Source organism: Berghia stephanieae, chromosome 11 (genome assembly GCF_034508935.2).
Source record: "Berghia stephanieae isolate SIO BIC M18660-M18661 chromosome 11, UCSD_Bste_1.3, whole genome shotgun sequence".
NCBI lineage: Eukaryota > Metazoa > Mollusca > Gastropoda > Nudibranchia > Aeolidiidae > Berghia > Berghia stephanieae.
Window position 1 is genome coordinate 2,388,628 of NC_088370.1, and position 18,187 is coordinate 2,406,814.

At 37.4% G+C, this 18,187-nt stretch overlaps 1 protein-coding gene across 1 annotated transcript; it reads right to left on the reverse strand.

Annotated features, from left to right (window-relative positions):
• Nucleotides 1–447: 447 nt before the first annotated feature.
• LOC144956490 (RCC1-like G exchanging factor-like protein) lies at nt 448–18,119 on the reverse strand. Its single transcript, XM_078887028.1, has 13 exons — nt 17,978–18,119; nt 15,556–15,817; nt 14,861–14,970; nt 13,585–13,714; nt 12,881–13,009; nt 7,143–7,209; nt 6,483–6,534; nt 5,024–5,108; nt 4,398–4,508; nt 3,307–3,465; nt 2,239–2,412; nt 1,596–1,681; nt 448–797 (listed from the first exon to the last, which is right to left on the reverse strand). The coding sequence occupies exons 2-13, from the start codon at nt 15,809–15,811 to the stop codon at nt 720–722; spliced, it is 1,437 nt and encodes a 478-aa protein (XP_078743154.1). The 5' UTR covers nt 15,812–15,817; nt 17,978–18,119; the 3' UTR covers nt 448–719.
• Nucleotides 18,120–18,187: the final 68 nt, after the last annotated feature.

Genomic DNA, 18,187 nt, shown 5'->3' on the forward strand with positions numbered 1-18,187 from the left:
AGCCCTTGCTGGAGTTCTTGGCTGAGAGCGAAACAGTCAAATGTATAGTGTTCAGGAGGGGGGGGGGGGGGGGGGGGGGGGGGGGGGCTCTTACTGTGTCTTCTATCCCTCTATAGCTGTTTTCCAATTTGCCCTCTGTCTTTTTCTTGGAATAAGATTATTTGTTTTTGTCCTGGCCGGAGTCCTGGCTGAGTGGGAAACAGGTATAATTGTTTTGGGAGATGATATTTTTTTCCATGTAAATCATCTCTCTGTTATGAATTATTATATTTTTGTTTTGAATTTATAATGTATGTATTTGAGTGTCTTCTTCTTAGTAGGATCTTGTGCTCGTGTCTGGATGACACTTTTAGGTTTCTGAGTGTGACCGAATGAGATGTCAAGAGAAAGAGACATTGAAAGCCAAACAAGCTGATTCTACTAGAAGCAACCAACAGACGCATAAGCCATTATACTAGGATATTTTTTAAATTCAAATATAAAGGATAGTCTCTCTCCCTCTATCCTTTCATTCTCTCTCTCTCTCCCTCCCTCTCTTTTCGCCCACCTCTCTCTCTCTCTCTCTCTCTCTCTCTCTCTCTCTCTCTCTCTCTCTCTCTCTCTCTCTCTCTCTCTCTCTCTCTCCTCTCTCTCTCTCTCTCTCTCTCTCTCTCTCTCTCTCTCTCTTTTTTTTTTTTTTTTTTCTCTTCTCCCCCCCCCCCTCCTGCTTATTTCTCCAATTAAGCGAAAGACTTGCATATCGTCACCATATGATCAAGACCACAGGACATTTTCACAGCTTCTGCTGGCAACGCAACCTGAAAGATTTATGCCAAAAAAAAAAAAAAAAAGTAAATTAATAAATGAAAGGAATATTACAAAAATACACCGACTGCTACAAGAATGGCATGGTATCTTCCGTTCACCAAGCTCTGTTTAAAAATTGATGAACGGATCTAATTCTTTGGACACGTTGGTGTGTGTAAAAAATTTGCACAAGCTCAAGGTAAAATTGAAAATAAAATTATGAAGCTGTGCAAAGAACTTTAAATCTATCAAACAGTTGTTAAAATATATATTGCAGGTAGCTTGGGGAATTTTTAAAAAGCCAAAAAAAAAAAAAACCAATAATGTACAATAAAAACCAATTTATCCATTAAAATTTAAAGATTTGAGTCTCATGAAAAAAATTATAATCGCAGCGCAAAGTTGAGTCCTTGGAAAAGGCTCTTTACTCACATTCTCTCACCGTACTCAGATGTAAAATGAGTACCTGGCCTTTAACAGCGTTGTCTCTGACTGAAAAAATTGTAATATCGCCTCATAGGCATCATGTCACATCCTACATGTTGCTGTTGGCCAGGGACCCCTTGTAAAGCGCTTTGAGCATGTTTAGTGGATGTTGCGCTATATAAAAGCACAATTTTTAAAAATATATATAAATAATCTAGAGAAAAAGCATACAATCTTACAAAGGTGGGAAAAAAAGCAAACATGTTTGGGTTTTTTGGCGTTTAGTAAAGAAAAAAGTCAGGCCTGTAAAATTAGATCAAGACAGAGTGTCATACAAGATGTAATAAAAGTTTCTTCAAAGTCCAAGTCTCACAGATGCTTACCCTCCATGGGAAAAACTGGTTTTTATCTTCTCCCAGGCCCAAACAGCCATCTTTGTTTCTACCCCAAGTATAAACATCACCACAGTCTGAAATAAAAAGTGTAGGTTGATTTTTTAATAATTTTTTATTGAATCTTGCACATCCATTATCCAAGTACAAACGATATTGACCGAGGCTTAAACTTTAACTTGGTCGTGGTATAGAAAAGCAAAACATATTCTACCTATCACTTTCTTAATAATAATAATAATAATAATAATAATGTACATTTAGTATGGCGCTTTCTATGCAATTGCATCTCAAAGCACTTAAAATAAAAATACAATTCATTGAATAATTTATTTTTTTTTAATTTTTAAATAAATAAATTCCCTTTATTCATCCCTAAGAGGAAATTTTTCTTTAGGGTCTATTCCAAGGGAAGACTGGAATAACCCAGGCGTCAGCCGCAGTGCAGCGCCGCAAAGTGAGCCAAGGCTAGTGACTTGCTCAAGGCCACACAATGCGGCGGGTGATCGAACTCGGTACCTTTCGGGTACGAAGCAAAGACCATACTGCTGAGCCATCCTGTCCCTCATATAAAATGATAAAACACAGCATAATTAGCGTGACAGCGATTACAATTGTTTTTGTGTGTCATTACCAGTCATGGCAGCCGTGTAAGTAAGGCCACAGTCCACATCCACCACTTTCCTGTCTGAGGAGAGTTCATTACGACCAAATATGGGCTCGGGGATGAGAGATGGACGGTCACATGATTCAAGGTCAGGGCCTTTACCCAGAATGCCAAAGCCCCAAACATAAACTTGGCCCTGGTCTGGAAATAATAATACAACATATTTAAAATATATAGGTAATAATAATAATAATCGAACAGATAAGATAATCATTTTTTTTAAACATTTGAAAAAAAAAAGTCTTTGAGATGCAAGCCTGTTAGAGCAGGAGTTTATCCCAACTTTAGTAGGTAAAATAAAATAGACAGCAACAATAAGTTCTTGTTACCCTTTACATAGGATGCTAGTGTAAGACAAAGTAATGGCTGCCAGATCAGAAAATTACTCAACTGTCATCAGTGACTGAGTGGAGAAACTGATCATCTGATATAACGTTTGCATTTTTATTCATCTTAGTTATATCTACTTCCACTCCTTTTTAAAGGGCTACGGGCCTGTTTATTTTGGGTTGTGTGCTGTACAACCAAACTATAATTATCATTTTTTAACAAAGGCAGCATTGCAATTTGTTCTTCAAAGAAGCCCAATTCACATAAGAATTGAGCTTTATATAGTGCAAGATCCACTAAATGTGCTCAAAGCGCTTTACAAGGGGTCCCTGGTCAACATTTAACATGTAGGACGGGACATGACGCCTGTTAGGCGATATTACAATTTTTCAGACAAAGACAACGCTGTTAACGGCCAGATACTCATTTTACACCTGAGTACGGTGAGAGAATGTGAGTAAAGAGCCTTCTCCAAGGACTCAACTATGCGCCGAGCACGAGGCTCGAACCCAGGACCTTCCGATCCGAAAGCGAGTGTCATACTACTAGACCACATAGCTGTGACTGTTCACTTGGTATAAACATTAAGATTTGATTTCGGGTTGGAGTAAAATCTCTATAACTCCAGTAAACAGTTCAAGATTGTCAAAAGTAAATTATGTTTCATACCAGAAATACACACTGATAACATATAACAGTATTCACCATTGAGTAAAGCGCACATTGAGCCACCAGCCACAGCCTTGACAACCTTCCCACAATGCTCAGTAGGAAGTCGAGTAGGGACATTGACCTGTGTGGAATCCGTTATGGAGGACAGTTGTCCATACTCTGAATTTCCCCAGCCAAACACATCTCCGTTCTCTGTGAATTGAAAGAAAGAAAGAAATAGTGGATTGAAATAAATGAACTATTTAATTAGTTAAATATATATATAAAGAATATTTTCACAAAAAAACCCAAAGAACTTTATTTATCCATAAGGAAACAGGGTTTTTCAAATGTGAAATTGAGCTTTTTTATATATTGTGCAATATCCACTAAACATGCTCAAAGCGCTTACGAAGGGTCCCTGACCAAGAACAACACATAACATGTAGAACAAGACAGGATGCCTGTTAGGCAATATTACATTTTTTCCAACAGGGACTCATTTTACACCTGAGTATGGTGAGAGAATATAAGTAAAAAGCCTTTGCCAAGGACTCAACTATGCACCAGTGAGGCTCGAACCCAGGACCTTCTGATCTAAACACGAGTGTCATGCCACTAGACCACATAGCCTCACAGTTAATAAATAAGCACTATCAGATAACATTTTAAAATAGATATAAATAACAATGTTGTAAATAAAAGTAAATCAACAGACAAACAATGAAAATGCTGATATATTTTTGGTCTGATGTGTGATTGCTTAGTCTACAGATGTATTGTACACATGATGTGTGTAATACTTACTTACTAATCCTCTTGACACTTGATCAGCACATTAGGCTGACACGGTGAAACGCCATCTTTCAAAAAAGCAAAAAACCTGTTATTAATAATAATAAATTAATAAATAATATTCCATTTATCCTTCCCATAGGGGAAATTTTTCTCGAGGGTCTTTTCCAAGAGAAGACTGGAATGGCCCAGGCAAAAACTGCATTTGCAGCACCACAAATTGAGCTAGGGCGAGGTGACTTGCTCAAGGCCACATATCGCAGCGGCGGGTGATCAAACTCGGTACCTTACATAGAAAAATAAAAAACAAGCTCAATCTCATCTTTCCTTCTTAATGCGGAGATACTTACCAGAGACGGCTAAAGAGCAGTCTCCCTTTCCACCGACAGACACAATCTTTTCTCCTTTCAAGTCTCCAGAAACTTCCACGGGGTTTCCCACATTCCCATAATGGCCACAACCTGTCATGATGAAGACAGAGATAAATAACAATGTGAAATTGAATGGAAGGGAAGCTTCAATTCAAAATACAAAAACAGATAAAATGGACGTTTCGGGTTTCCACTTTATCAACAAAACAGGATGAATGAAACACTACAGATAAATGAGATAATGTGGTAGTGGCGTTGTTTATGTGGTCTTGTGATATGACACTTGTTTTTGGATCGTGAAGGTCCTGGGCTCGAGCCTCACTCAGCGCATAGTTGAGTGCTTGGAAACGGCTCTTTACTCACATTCTCCACCGTACTCAGGTGTTAAATGTGTACATTGCTGTTAACAGCGTTGTCTCTGTCGGAAAACAATTGTAATATCTCCTAAGAGACATCATGTCTCGTTATACATGTTACGTGTTTCTGTTGGTCAGAGACCCCTTGGAAAGCACTTTGAGCATGTTTAGTGGATATTGCGCTATATAAAAGCTCTAGTTTATATCATTAAATAACAGAATATGCTTGGGGGAAAGCATGACACTGACCTGTCTGGCCATCTGCTCCAAGCCCACAACTGTAAACCTGACCAGTTGACGACAGGAAGAGAGTGTGATCCTGACCACAAGACACCTGGTGTGGATTTAAAGGATGTCAGAATTATTCTCATCATGGGCAAAAGAAGAACAAATGACAACGTATTACAGCTAGCAGATAAAATTTAAAAAATAATAACAAAATTATTAAAAATTAAACAAACAAATATTTTTTTTAATGCACCAAAAACATTATTGGGTTGTTTTTATCTTATCTTCTAAAATTGGACAATATCCTTTTAATGTCTTATACATAAAATGATATTGAAACAATCTTTATAAATCACATTCGTTTTTTGGTAGGTAATGGCAAACATTGATCATATTTGTATCTTAATGAAATCAATTTTTTGTTGATCAATTTCTTGAATTGAGCCAGTGTGTTTTGTTCCAAATTTAATGCCATTCCAAATGATACCTATACGATGATCTAAAGAGTTGTATTGAGCAACACAATTAGATTATCACTTTAAAAGCTAGTATTACTCAGCAACAAAATTTGAAAGAACCATTCAAAGGCTAATAAAATTTTCTTTACCACATATCCTCACAATTATAATGTTACTCAATATTCACATTCTTATTCGGATCACCCAGCAAATGGTAAAAAATTTATAATATCCCTGCTGAGTAGACAAGTGGGTCAGAAAGAACACTTCACTCAACATGACATTGACAAAGAACTGAACAAGAGTGTATGAAAGGTGAGTAGAAAGCAAGAAAGAAAAATACAAAAAAAAAAACCATCCCAAAAAAATCAGTCGACCTCGACTGGAGATCGAACCTCAGACCTTCTGATTACCAGTCAGACGTGCTACCATTACACCACAGAGGCTCCCGATAGTTGGGACAATTTTAATACATATATTCTTCACAAGGGTACGTGTATTACGCTGTGAACCCTCACTTGCATCAAACGACACATACATTGGACAAGAGAGGACGAGGAAGAAGACATTTCAGTTGCTCCATCTTATTTGACATTGGCATTGTCAAGTCTTTCCCTTGCTAATGAGTCGAGTAAGTTTCTTGAAATGAAACATTGTGAAGCGCACTGAGCAAGGTTAATCCATGGAAATACGCTTTATGAATATTCATATTTAATTCATCATTTTTTTTAACCTTTCCATTCACTCTTTTTCTCTCTTGCTCAGTATTTCTATACTCAGCACCAAAATTAATGCAACACTGTTGAAAACTAATAAAACAAAATGTCTCGCTACATTTTGTTTTATTTGTTTTCAACGTTCCCTTGTTTAATGTTTTGCTGATAAAAGGTTTGTACCCAAAACGTCTATTGTCTGTACTGTTCCAATCCAAAGCCTTTTCCACTCTTCTCCTGAAACTTAAACCATGCCATAACAATAGTCGAGGATGAAAATCTGATTGGTCCTGACGGAACTCAGCTTACCTGAATAATGTCGTCAGGTAAATCCTTCACACGATTCACCCTGGGATTGGCACTGAGAAAGAAATTAAGAAATGTAAAAGCTAAGTCCCATAATTGAAGGAACACAGTAAAATGTCAGAAGTTTTCATTAGAAAGGAATACACAAAAGAAAGAAATATGGATACTTTATGCTAAAGCATTATATTTTCCCATTGTCCATAAAATATATATTTGTAGACCAATTATTGACAATACCAATAAATTGCAATGTCGATATAACCATTTTCTGGTACTGCAAAGATCATGATGAAGCAGTGGGGAAATGTGCTATGTAAAAAAAAATATTTTTTTTAAAAATGAGCTTTTATTTAGCGCTATATCCACTAAACGTGCTCAAAGCGCTTTACACGGGGTCATTGTCCAACAGCAACATTTAACATTGAGGACAAGACAAGACGCCTGTAAGGCGATATTATAATTTTTTTCGGACAGAGGCAATGCTGCGAACGGCCAGGTACTCATTTTACACCTGAGTACGGTGAGAGAATGTGAGTAAAGAGCCTTTTCCAAGGACTATGCACCAAGGCTCGAACCCAGGACCTTCCGAAAGCAAATGTCATACCACATAGCCACACATGTAATAAATGTTCATAATTAAGATAAACACAGACTCGTTCCCACCTGTAATCTTCATCTTCCACGATGGTCCTTCCACACTGACCTGAGGCGTTGTTGCCCAAAGAAAACACTGAAACAAAAAGCCAAAGTATAGAGTGAATGCATTTTTCCACCAGGTACAGTCCCTTGATTAGTGACTATTGTGGCGATCTCCGTTTCCTACGAACTACGAAGACTTACCACATACTGCTGACTGCAAGACTACTCTAGACGCCAGATCAGACAAAAACGTAAACACGAGAGAACTCATTAAATTTATAAAATTCACTACACATTGCTTTCATTGTTTGTTGTTTCCAGTAAAGTAGATGCTACATTGGTGACCCCGACTTAAAACAACTTAAGAGATAGGTATATATTATTATTATTACTATTTACCAGTTCAACTCTTCACAAGAACATAATAATAATAAACATGTTTATCGACGCCGTAGCATTGAAATTGCCCACATTCTGGACCACTTGTCCTTCAGCGTGGTTTGCACAAAGCGAGGCACAATTTGCCTTACGCGATATAGCAAGCGATGAAACAAAGTACTACTATGTAGTGGCTGCCTTAGACTCAGACACAGCAACTAGAGCCCTTGCTATTCTATCATCACCACCCAAGGAAGGTAAATATGAAATACTGAAAAACTTCCTGCTGTCTGCGTTCGGCCTTTCGGAAACAGAGAGAGCGGAATCTCTACTCAACATGAATGGTTTGGGCGACTTAAAGCCATCTGAGTTAATGGACAGGATGTTAGTGCTCCTCGGCAAACACAAGCCCTGTCTGCTCTTCAGACAGTTATTCTTAAGACAACTTCCAGCAAACATCAGACTTCCATTAGCAAACTCGTCCAACCTGGATGATTACAGGGCACTTGCCAGAGAAGCTGACAATTTTTTCTACGCTGCTCACTCAAACTCTAACTCCTTTTCAATTTCTCATACTACTTGTGAAGTTGACACACCAACCATGACCAGTGAAATAGATTCCCTCTGCTGGTACCATCAACGGTTTGGTTCAAATGCCCGTCGATGTGCACAAACATGCAAACTCTTCAATTCATTTAAGAAAAACAAGAAGAACCAGGGAAACGCCAAGCCGGGTCAACAGTAAATTCTGCTGTCGACCCGGATTCTTACTCAGCCAACGCGCCCACATAAAAAAATGTCCAACTCATCGTCGTCGATGAAAATTCAAACCGACGTTTTTTAGTAGATACTGGAGCTCAAGTATCTGTCACACCCGCCTCTGCGCCAGACAAAAGCTTGGGTTCCTCTGATCTCGCATTACAAGCTGCTAATGGTTCTACAATAAAAACATACGGATGCTTCGAAACTAACATACGTATTGGATCGCGTTCATTCAATGCACGACTTATCAAAGCTGATGTCAAACGTCCCCTACTTGGAGCAGATTTTCTACGTCATCATAATCTGCTTGTGGATATTCGTGGTCGACGCCTTATCGACGCTGAAACGTTTTCGCACGTACCTTGTTCAGTAAGTTCAGTTTGCGCAAACGCCGAACTCTCACCACTCGAGCCGAACTGCAATACATTCAGAAAATTATTGAATAACTATCCAGAACTACTTCAACCAACATTTTCAACGGCAACTGTGAAACATGGCGTGCAACATTTCATCACAACCAAAGGTCGCCCAGTATTCGCACGTGCTCGTCGCCTGGCTCCAGAAAAACTCTTGTGTGCAAAAAAAGAATTTTTGGAAATGGAGGAAATGGGCATAATTCAAAAATCAAAGAGCCCTTGGGCTTCCCCATTACACATGGTCCCCAAGGCTGATGGCACAATGCGTCCCTGCGGAGATTTTCGTCGACTTAACGATGCTACTATACCAGATCGATATCCTGTCCCACACATTCATGATTTTACAGCAAACTTAGACGGTAAGATCATCTTCTCGAAGATCGACCTTGTCAGAGGATACCACCAAATTCCACTCGCTCCAGAAGACGTCCCAAAAACGGCAGTGATAACCCCTTTCGGCCTTTGGGAGTTCTTAAGAATGCCATTTGGATTAAAAAATGCAGCACAAGCATTCCAACGTTTAATGGACTCCATTTTACAAGATTTAGACTGCGTATTTTGTTATTTAGACGACATTCTGGTTGCAAGTTCAACTGAGGCAGAACACATGGAACATCTCAAAATCGTATTCGAAAGACTTAGAAACCAAGGCCTCGTTATCCGTCTTGAGAAATGTCTTTTCGGTGTGAGATCTCTTAACTTCCTTGGCCATCACATCTCGCATTCTGGATCTGTCCCAATGGCGACAAAAATTGAGGCTGTTAAACAATTTCCACAACCAAAAACCATCAAGTCACTTCAAGAGTTCCTCGGGATGTTGAATTTTTACCATCGTTTCATTCCGAGACTAGCTGAAATACTTCGACCCCTATATAGTGCTTTGAAAGTCAAAAAACAACGTCAAGCACTTACGTGGACGCAAGAAATGTTGAAAGCCTTTACTGACGGTAAAAATGCACTAAGTAACGCTACAATGTTAGCCCATCCTTGCTTGAACTCACCCTCGCTTTAACGTCTGACGCCTCCGACCAAGCTGTGGGCGCTGTCCTTGAACAACTTAATCATCAAGGTAATTGGGAACCATTGGCATTTTTCAGCAGGCAGTTACGTAAACCCGAACAGAAATACAGTACCTTTGATAGGGAGTTGCTTGGTATTCACTTAGCCATCCGTCATTTCCGTTTCATCATTGAAGGGAGACAATTCTCTATTTTTACAGACCATAAACCATTAATCCATGCCATGTCCAAATCAACTGAACCATGGTCAGCTCGTCAACAAAGGCACTTATCTGCCATATCCGAGTTCACAACTGACATCCGACACATTTCTGGAAAAAACAACACTGTCGCAGATTGTCTCTCAAGAGCAGTTACAAACTCAGTCTCAATTGGCATCGACTATCAAGCTATGGCGGAATCCCAAGAAAATAGCATTGACATACAGGCTTACAAAACTGCATTAACAAGCCTCAAAATCGTCAAAACATCCGTTGACTCGGGTCCAGAGTTAATTTGTGACATCTCAACTGGCTACCCAAGACCTATCGTTCCTACCGACTTCAGAAGACCAGTTTTCGAAATTATTCACAATATGAGTCATCCTGGAGTTAAGGCCACAGTCAGACTTATCAGCAAGAAGTTTATCTGGCATGGTCTTAAGAAAGAAGTGTCAGCATGGGTTAAGCAATGTCACAACTGCCAATCTTCGAAAATTCAAAAACATATACGAGCACCGTTAGAAACATTCCATGTCCCAGGAAAGCGATTCTCACATATAAACATTGACCTCGTTGGACCATTACCTCAGTCAAGGGGGTTCACCCATCTCCTTACTATAATTGACAGGAACACCCGATGGCCTGAGGCAATACCGTTACAAACCACAACAACAGAAGAATGTGCAAAAGCCCTGATCTCCAATTGGATCTCGCGGTTTGGTATTCCTGTTGATATGACTTCTGACAGGGGCTCACAATTTACATCCATGCTATGGAAACAGATGGCCAGTCAACTTGGTGTGCAGATTCATCACACAACTGCGTATCACCCTCAGTCCAACGGCATGATTGAACGGTTTCATCGGTCCTTGAAATCATCCCTCAAAGCTCGTCTAATAACTCCAAATTGGGTGGATGAACTACCTTGGGTTCTGCTTGGTTTAAGAACTGCACCTAAGGATGATATCGGTCATTCTCCAGCTGAATTAGTATACGGAGAACCTTTAACAATCCCTGGAGAGTTTATACCCGACCATCCTTCAGACTTCCACGCTAAAGACTTTTTGGCAACCTTTCGGCAAAACGTGTCCCTTCATTCACCACGGCCAACATATCATCACAGCTATCATCAAACAAATTTACCCAAGAACTTGATGTCAGCAAAATATGTTTACATCCGTGTTGACACCCACCGAGGACCCCTTCAGAAGCCGTATACAGGTCCCTATGTTGTCATAACCCCTGGAGATAAACAATTCCTGATTGATGTTGGTGGCAAAGCAGAACGGATTTCGATTGACAGACTTAAACCTGCATTTGTCGATTCTACGCAACCAGTTTCCCTTGCCACCCCACCTCGTCGTGGACGCCCACCGAATACGAACAGAAAGTTATCGAACAGAAACATACAAAACTCCCGTACTGCTTCTGATGATACTAACGTAGTGCCTACTAAGAAGCTATCTCGCTCAGGACGTACCATTAAACGACCTCGGTACTAAGAAGATGACTAGTCCGTGTTTGGGGGGGCATGTGTGGCGATCTCCGTTTCCTACGAACTACGAAGACTTACCACATACTGCTGACTGCAAGACTACTCTACACGCCAGATCAGACAAAAACGTAAACACGAGAGAACTCATTAAATTTATAAAATTCACTACACATTGCTTTCATTGTTTGTTGTTTCCAGTAAAGTAGATGCTAGACTATATAATAATTTGAAAGACAAAGACACGCAGATGGGACTAATATGTCTGTGTTGTGGCTTCTTGTTGTTATGAGTTATACAAGCTGTGAGTTACATTCATGAACAGAAGTTTTTGAACCTTCAGAAATATGGTTTACAACAAGAATACAGAGATTCAATTTAATTACTAATTCCCTTTATTCATCCCCATGGGGAAATTTGTCTTTAGGTTCTTTTCCAAGGGAAGACTGGAATAGCCCAGGCATCAGCTGCAGTGCAGCGCCGCAAAGTGAGCTAGGGTGATGTGACTTTCTCAAGGCCACACAGCATGGTGGGTGATCAAACTCAGTACCTTTTGGGTATGAAGCAAAGACCGTACCACTGAGCCACGTTGTCTTTATTCTTTTTTTTTTTTTCAGGATCTTAAACTGCTATCAGTACCAAAATAAAACAAATTTGAAAACTTTTGGTGATAGATTGTTTGCCAAATCCGGCCCTACCGTTTTGGAATTCGCTTCCTGCATCTGACCAATTCCCAAGAAATGCTGTGGATTTCAAGAAACGTCTGAAGTCATTTTATTATGGTTTCATCGCAATTTTTTTTTTGTACCTGACAATTCCCACTGTGCATCTCTGCTGCATCTGAGTGTGTGTGTGTGTGTGTGTGTGTGTGTGTGTGTGTGTGTGTTTGTGTGCACACATGCATGTTTATTCGAAGGTGTTAAGAGATAACATTTGGAAAGTGTGTTTGTGATGTAAAGTGCTTAGAAATTTCAAAGGGAGTACTTTAAAAGAAGAAATGTTATTATTATTATCATTATTATTATCATTATTATTATTATTATTATTATTATTATTATTATTATTATTTTATTATTATAATTACTACTATTATTATTATTATTATATTTATTTATTAATTATTATTATTATTATTATTATTATTATTATTATTATTATTATTATTATTATTATTATTATTATTATTATTATTATTATTATTATTATTAGAATTGCAATTCAGAAGACAAAAATTCCCAAAACTTTTATGCAAACACATACTTTCGGAGTCCTGAACTCCATTATGTACTTAATACTTTTTTTCCATTTAGCATTTGATAGGAAAATAGACTGAGGGTTTATAACATACTGAATTCCGTAAATATACGGAAAATTGGCAATCTTGTAATTATAACGACAACAATAAAAATTATAATAACATGAATACGCAAGAAAAGAAAAAAACACCAAAAAAAAAATGACACATCTGAAAACAAATTTCAAAGAAATGGATTACCTCCCTCGTCCTGGATGACAAAAACGGAATGTGCTCGGCCACAAGCCATGGACTCCACATGAAAGACATCGGGTCGTCGTAGGGGCAGGAGGAGTCGATTCAACTCTATCAATTGCTGTAACTGTCTGTCTGAGTGTAGGAAAAGAAAGGAATAGAAGGAGGGGGGGGGGGGGTGGGGAGGGGGAGGAAATATTAAGACCCTTTACTCTCTAAAGTTCAGCGTGAATGAAAATCAAAAATATTTGCTTAATTGTCCATTCATAAGTTTTGCAAAGGCTGCCATAAGCTTTATTTTGAATTGCATGAAAAGGCTTCAAATTTATTGCAAACTCAAATAAGAACAAATGATAATTTTTACAGATGCAAATTTTTAACAAAGGGACAGTCATGTGAGAACAAGAGAAAGTTAAAACTGGCATAGTCTTACAATAAAAGTTCTCCTTCATATTTGTATTAAAGAACTTAAGATTTGAAATGTATAGTAAAAATAAATGGAGTAAAAATGACGCTTATAAAAGATACAACACAAAGCAAACAACATTTCGGGCCTTTGCCTTCTTCAGGTAAACAAGAAAAGCAAATATGCTATATTACATTTGCATTATCCTCAAACTCGTGTTTTCTACATAACGAAGAAGAATAAGAGGTAGTTCAAATCAAAACATATTTTTAGTTACTAATCAAATTCAAGTCCCGGTCATTACCAGAGCCTTTTGTCACTTCCTGGAAACCGAGCTGTGAGTCTGTATTGATCCCTGTGACCAAGAGGACATTTCTGTTTTGAACCTTGGCAAAGACGGTCGTGAATCCATTTCCGCATGCAACGTTATAAGGCTAATTTGAATAAAAAAATTTAAAAAACAAGTTAAAAAATGTTTAAATACACGGATATTAACTCTCTCGAAGCAATATGAATGGAACATCAAACAAATTTGTTACAGTGAATGACATAATCAGTCGGATGGTGAATGGGTTTGAACTGAGATATTGCCAAGTTTAGTTAGAAGGTCAATTTTTATCAAAAATGAGTTCTTGTCATAAATGATTAAATCAACCCTTTTTGTACATCTTCGGTAAATATCAAAGCTTAATTTCACTTCTAAATATTTTTGACAGCTAGTCAAGTTGAAAAAGTATGAAATTTGAGAAAAGTTGCTGAATACCTTTCCCGTACATCTGACCATAACTTCATGAAAAATCACCCGATTTACTTCAAATAATGATTTAAATGCTCTGGGGGGCATATTCTTTCAGAAAATGCAAAAACAAAATGCAAATCTAAAATTTCCACCTTCCGACTGATGATGTCATACACTGACACATTTGTGAACTCGAGACAGTTAAGATCAGGGATGAATTCATCTGAAGGTTATTGAATCAAATAGTAAACCATGAAGTCATGCTGTTTATTTGTTTGTTTTTAAGGGTTTTACGGTGCTTGCAACACATTAAGGTCATATCAGCATCAGTAAAAAGGAAGGAATGGGATAGTAAAAACTACTTGAATTACAATTAAAGCACACAAGAAAAGGTATGACAAAGGGGAATTGGTTCAAATAGGAAACAGATATAGATTCCAAGAGCACACTATCAAAGTACTAATTTGAGATCACCTAAAAGTCTCATCCAGACACAAGCACAGGTCCCCACTAAGAGAAATACACTCAAATGTTTACAAACTATTATTAACACCAAAAAAAAGAGAATACAATACATAACAGAGAGGTGATTTACATGACAAAAAATATCATCTCCCAAAACTCTAACTAAACATTTAACTGTTTCCCTCCCAGCCAGGGCCAGGACAAAACCAATTAATCTCATTCCAAGACAAAGACAGAAAGCATGTTGGAAAACAGATAAAGGAGGATAGAAGACATAGTAAGTGCCTCCCTACCCACTATGGGAGGTCAGGAACCCCACCCAGGAGCAGTATACTTAAAAATTCTACACAACACATCAGCATTATCAATAACAAACCTTTATTTTTCTCTCATCAAAATATCTGACTCTTGCAGGTCGGTTGATTTTAGAAATGAAAAACTGTTTTCCTCTGAACTTCAAATTAGGTTTTAAATAACTTGGAATTCCTTGAAGAAAAATAAACAATTAAAAAAAAAACACCAGAGATCAAATAAGAGTGAGTATGTAATTAATAATATATCAAAGTTGAAAGATGAAAAGACTGAAATTGTCATTTTATGCCATCCCAATATTACAAAGTCTATTATTATTATTATTATTATTATTATTATTATTACTATTATTATTATTATTATTATTATTATTATTATTATTATTATTATTATTATTATTATTATCATTATTATTATTATCATTATTATTATTATCATTATTATTATTATTATCATTATTATTATTATTATTATTTATTATTATTATTATTATTATTATTATTATTATTATTATTATCATCATCATTATTATTATTATTATTATTATTATTATTATTATTATTATTATTATTATCATTAGTATTGCAACAGATAAATATTTTATGCATTATTCAAAATACATGGAACATAATTTAGAAAATTTGTTTAAATATCCAGTACAATGTCAATGACTGTGTTACAAATTTTTTCTATAACATTCATTTAAGCGGGGATAATAGAATATATATAAAAAGAAAAAGAAAAAAAAGAAAAACATACCTAAAGCTCCAGATACAGTTGATCCCCATGCGTAAACAATACTCGTTCTAGATCTGTTTTCACCAACGTATGTGTTAACGACCTGTTTGCGAGCCTCCCGCTTGTCATGTCTTTCATTCCAGCTGCCTTTATATCTTTGATGTGTGGTAAGAGGTGAAAACACAGTCACCCTTTCTTTGGCAATGTGTGACGACGACCAACAATGCTTACAAACTTGAATTCCCAGGGAAAAGAAACGTTGGAGTGAAAGAGACATTTAATTCTGTAATTAAAAAACAAGTGTGTAGAAATCATTAAAATCTCTGGAAAGGCATGATTAGAAACATACAACAAACACAGTAGTGCGGCTATGAGGTCTAGTGGTATGACACTCAGTTTAGGATCGGAAAGTCCTGAGTTCGAGCCTTGCTCAGCGCATAGTTGAGTCCTTGGAAAAGAATCTTTACTGACATTCTCCCACCGTAGTTGGGTGTAAAATGAGTACCTGGCCGTGAATAGTGTTGTCTTTGTCAGAAAAAAGAAAATTGTAATATTGCCTAACAGGTATCATGTCTCGTCCTATACGTTAAGTGTTGCTGTTGGCCAGGGACCCTTTGTAAAGCACTTTGAGACCGTTTAGTGGATATTGCACAATATAAAACCTCAATTTTTATTATAGAAACAAGACACATGTTTTTTTTCTGTCTTTTTTTGGAGCAACAATAATGAGGGCAGGCTGATATGCACTTATTTGCAGGTATGCTAAATGTTTATGGCTTCATTGTTATAATGGAAATGCTCTCAAACCAATGTAAAATATTATCCATTACAATAGCAAAAACTTCCAAAAAAAATTAGGCCCATAACTGCATTCTGCAATCAGACCTGCAAATTTGTTCACATCAGGGTAAGCGTTAACTGACATTGTAAGTTATGTGATATCTAATGCTCAACCAGATATCAACTAGCACCAATCCATGTGATACCAAGAGCATATTTCCAAGCACTCTAAATTGAGCTTTTATATAGCGCAATATCCACTAAACGTGCTCAAAGCGCTTTACAAGGGGTCCCTGGCCAACAGCAACACATAACATGTAGGACGAGACATGACGCCTGTCAGGCGATATTACAAATTTTTGGGACAGAGATAACGCTGTTAACGGCCAGGTACTCATTTTACACCTGAGTACGGTGAGAGAATGTGAGTAAAGAGCCTTCTCCAAGGACTCAACTATGCGCCGAGCGAGGCTCGAACCCAGGACCTTCCGATCCGAAAGCGAGTGTCATACCACTAGACCACATAGCCGCACTCTAGGCAATATTTTGTTTAAACCAGATGTATTATATCGCCAAAGAAAAAGAAAAAAGGAAGAAAGCTTAATTGTAAAGAGGCCAATTTCATAAGTACCAATATTTACACACATGGTCCCAATTTCTTATTTTTAAAAGAGCACACAAATGATCCTGGAAAGCAAATTCCAAATGGGGGATGATACCAAACTTGCCCTCCCTCTTCCCTAATCGCGTTTTAAAGTTTGTTTTGTTCTCTTTTTCCATCAGTTTGTTTACATTTGAGTTCTACAATTGTGCTGTTAGGTACTAAATCAAGAAGCAAGGGAAGAATCCCTGACAAAATCTCTTGTCTTTAGTTTTAATTTTTTCCTTAACTTTTCAAGGGGGTGGGGGGACACACTCCGACAAAATTTGCAAAGCCTTTGAATGTGTGTGTGTGTGTGTGTGTGTGTGTGTGTGTGTGTGTGTGTGTTTGTTTTTATTTTTAAGAATGGCTCTATGCGTGACAATTTCAACAATACTTTACCATGGAAAAGAACGGTCTTGTATGTCTTGTTTACTATTGTAGGCTGATGTTGCTATTTAATTGGTAGCATTTTTATGCATCTCCGTTGGAGGTGTACAATAAAACATCATTTTTATGCAACTCAAATGGAAGTCGAAGGTGCAGGTTAAGCATGGACCTAAAATAGTCTGATAGGTTAGCACACATTTATTATGTACCAATGTTGGGAGTGAAACGCGAGATGTAAAAATAGACCCACAGACGATGCACACTCTCTCATACCTTCACACATAATGAAGATCAATTACAAAAAGGAATTTATATCTATACCTTATTATATACCCCTAATTAAAAGTTAGAAGAGTACATTTTTTTTTAATTTTAAAGTTAAATCCTCAAAGAAAATAGTAACGTAGAAATCACTGGGCACTACTATTGTACTAGATCTATCTAGTACTACTAGCGCCTAAGTAACAGTAAAAGGTTTCATGTCACGTCCTACATGGTGTAGTGTTGCTGTTGGCCAGGGGCCCCTTAAAGTTAAAGTTAAAGCGCTTTGACTTTGAGTTGAGCACGATTAGTGGATATTGCGCTATATAAAAGTTCAAGGTCAAACATTCTGATCATGGTAAAATTGCCTACTTATTTGTAATGGAAGGCAAGTTGTTCACTGTAACAAGTGAAACAATTGCGCAGCTTTTGTTATAGGTCCTTTATAAATAATAGGCTTGAGACAAGAGAGTTGTGAAAAGTGAAAGTAGAAATAGAAAGTAGGAAGAAGAGCGGAAATATGATTCAACAACAGTATAGATCAGTATGTCATTGTACGCATTTTGAGTAAAATTCTTTTTA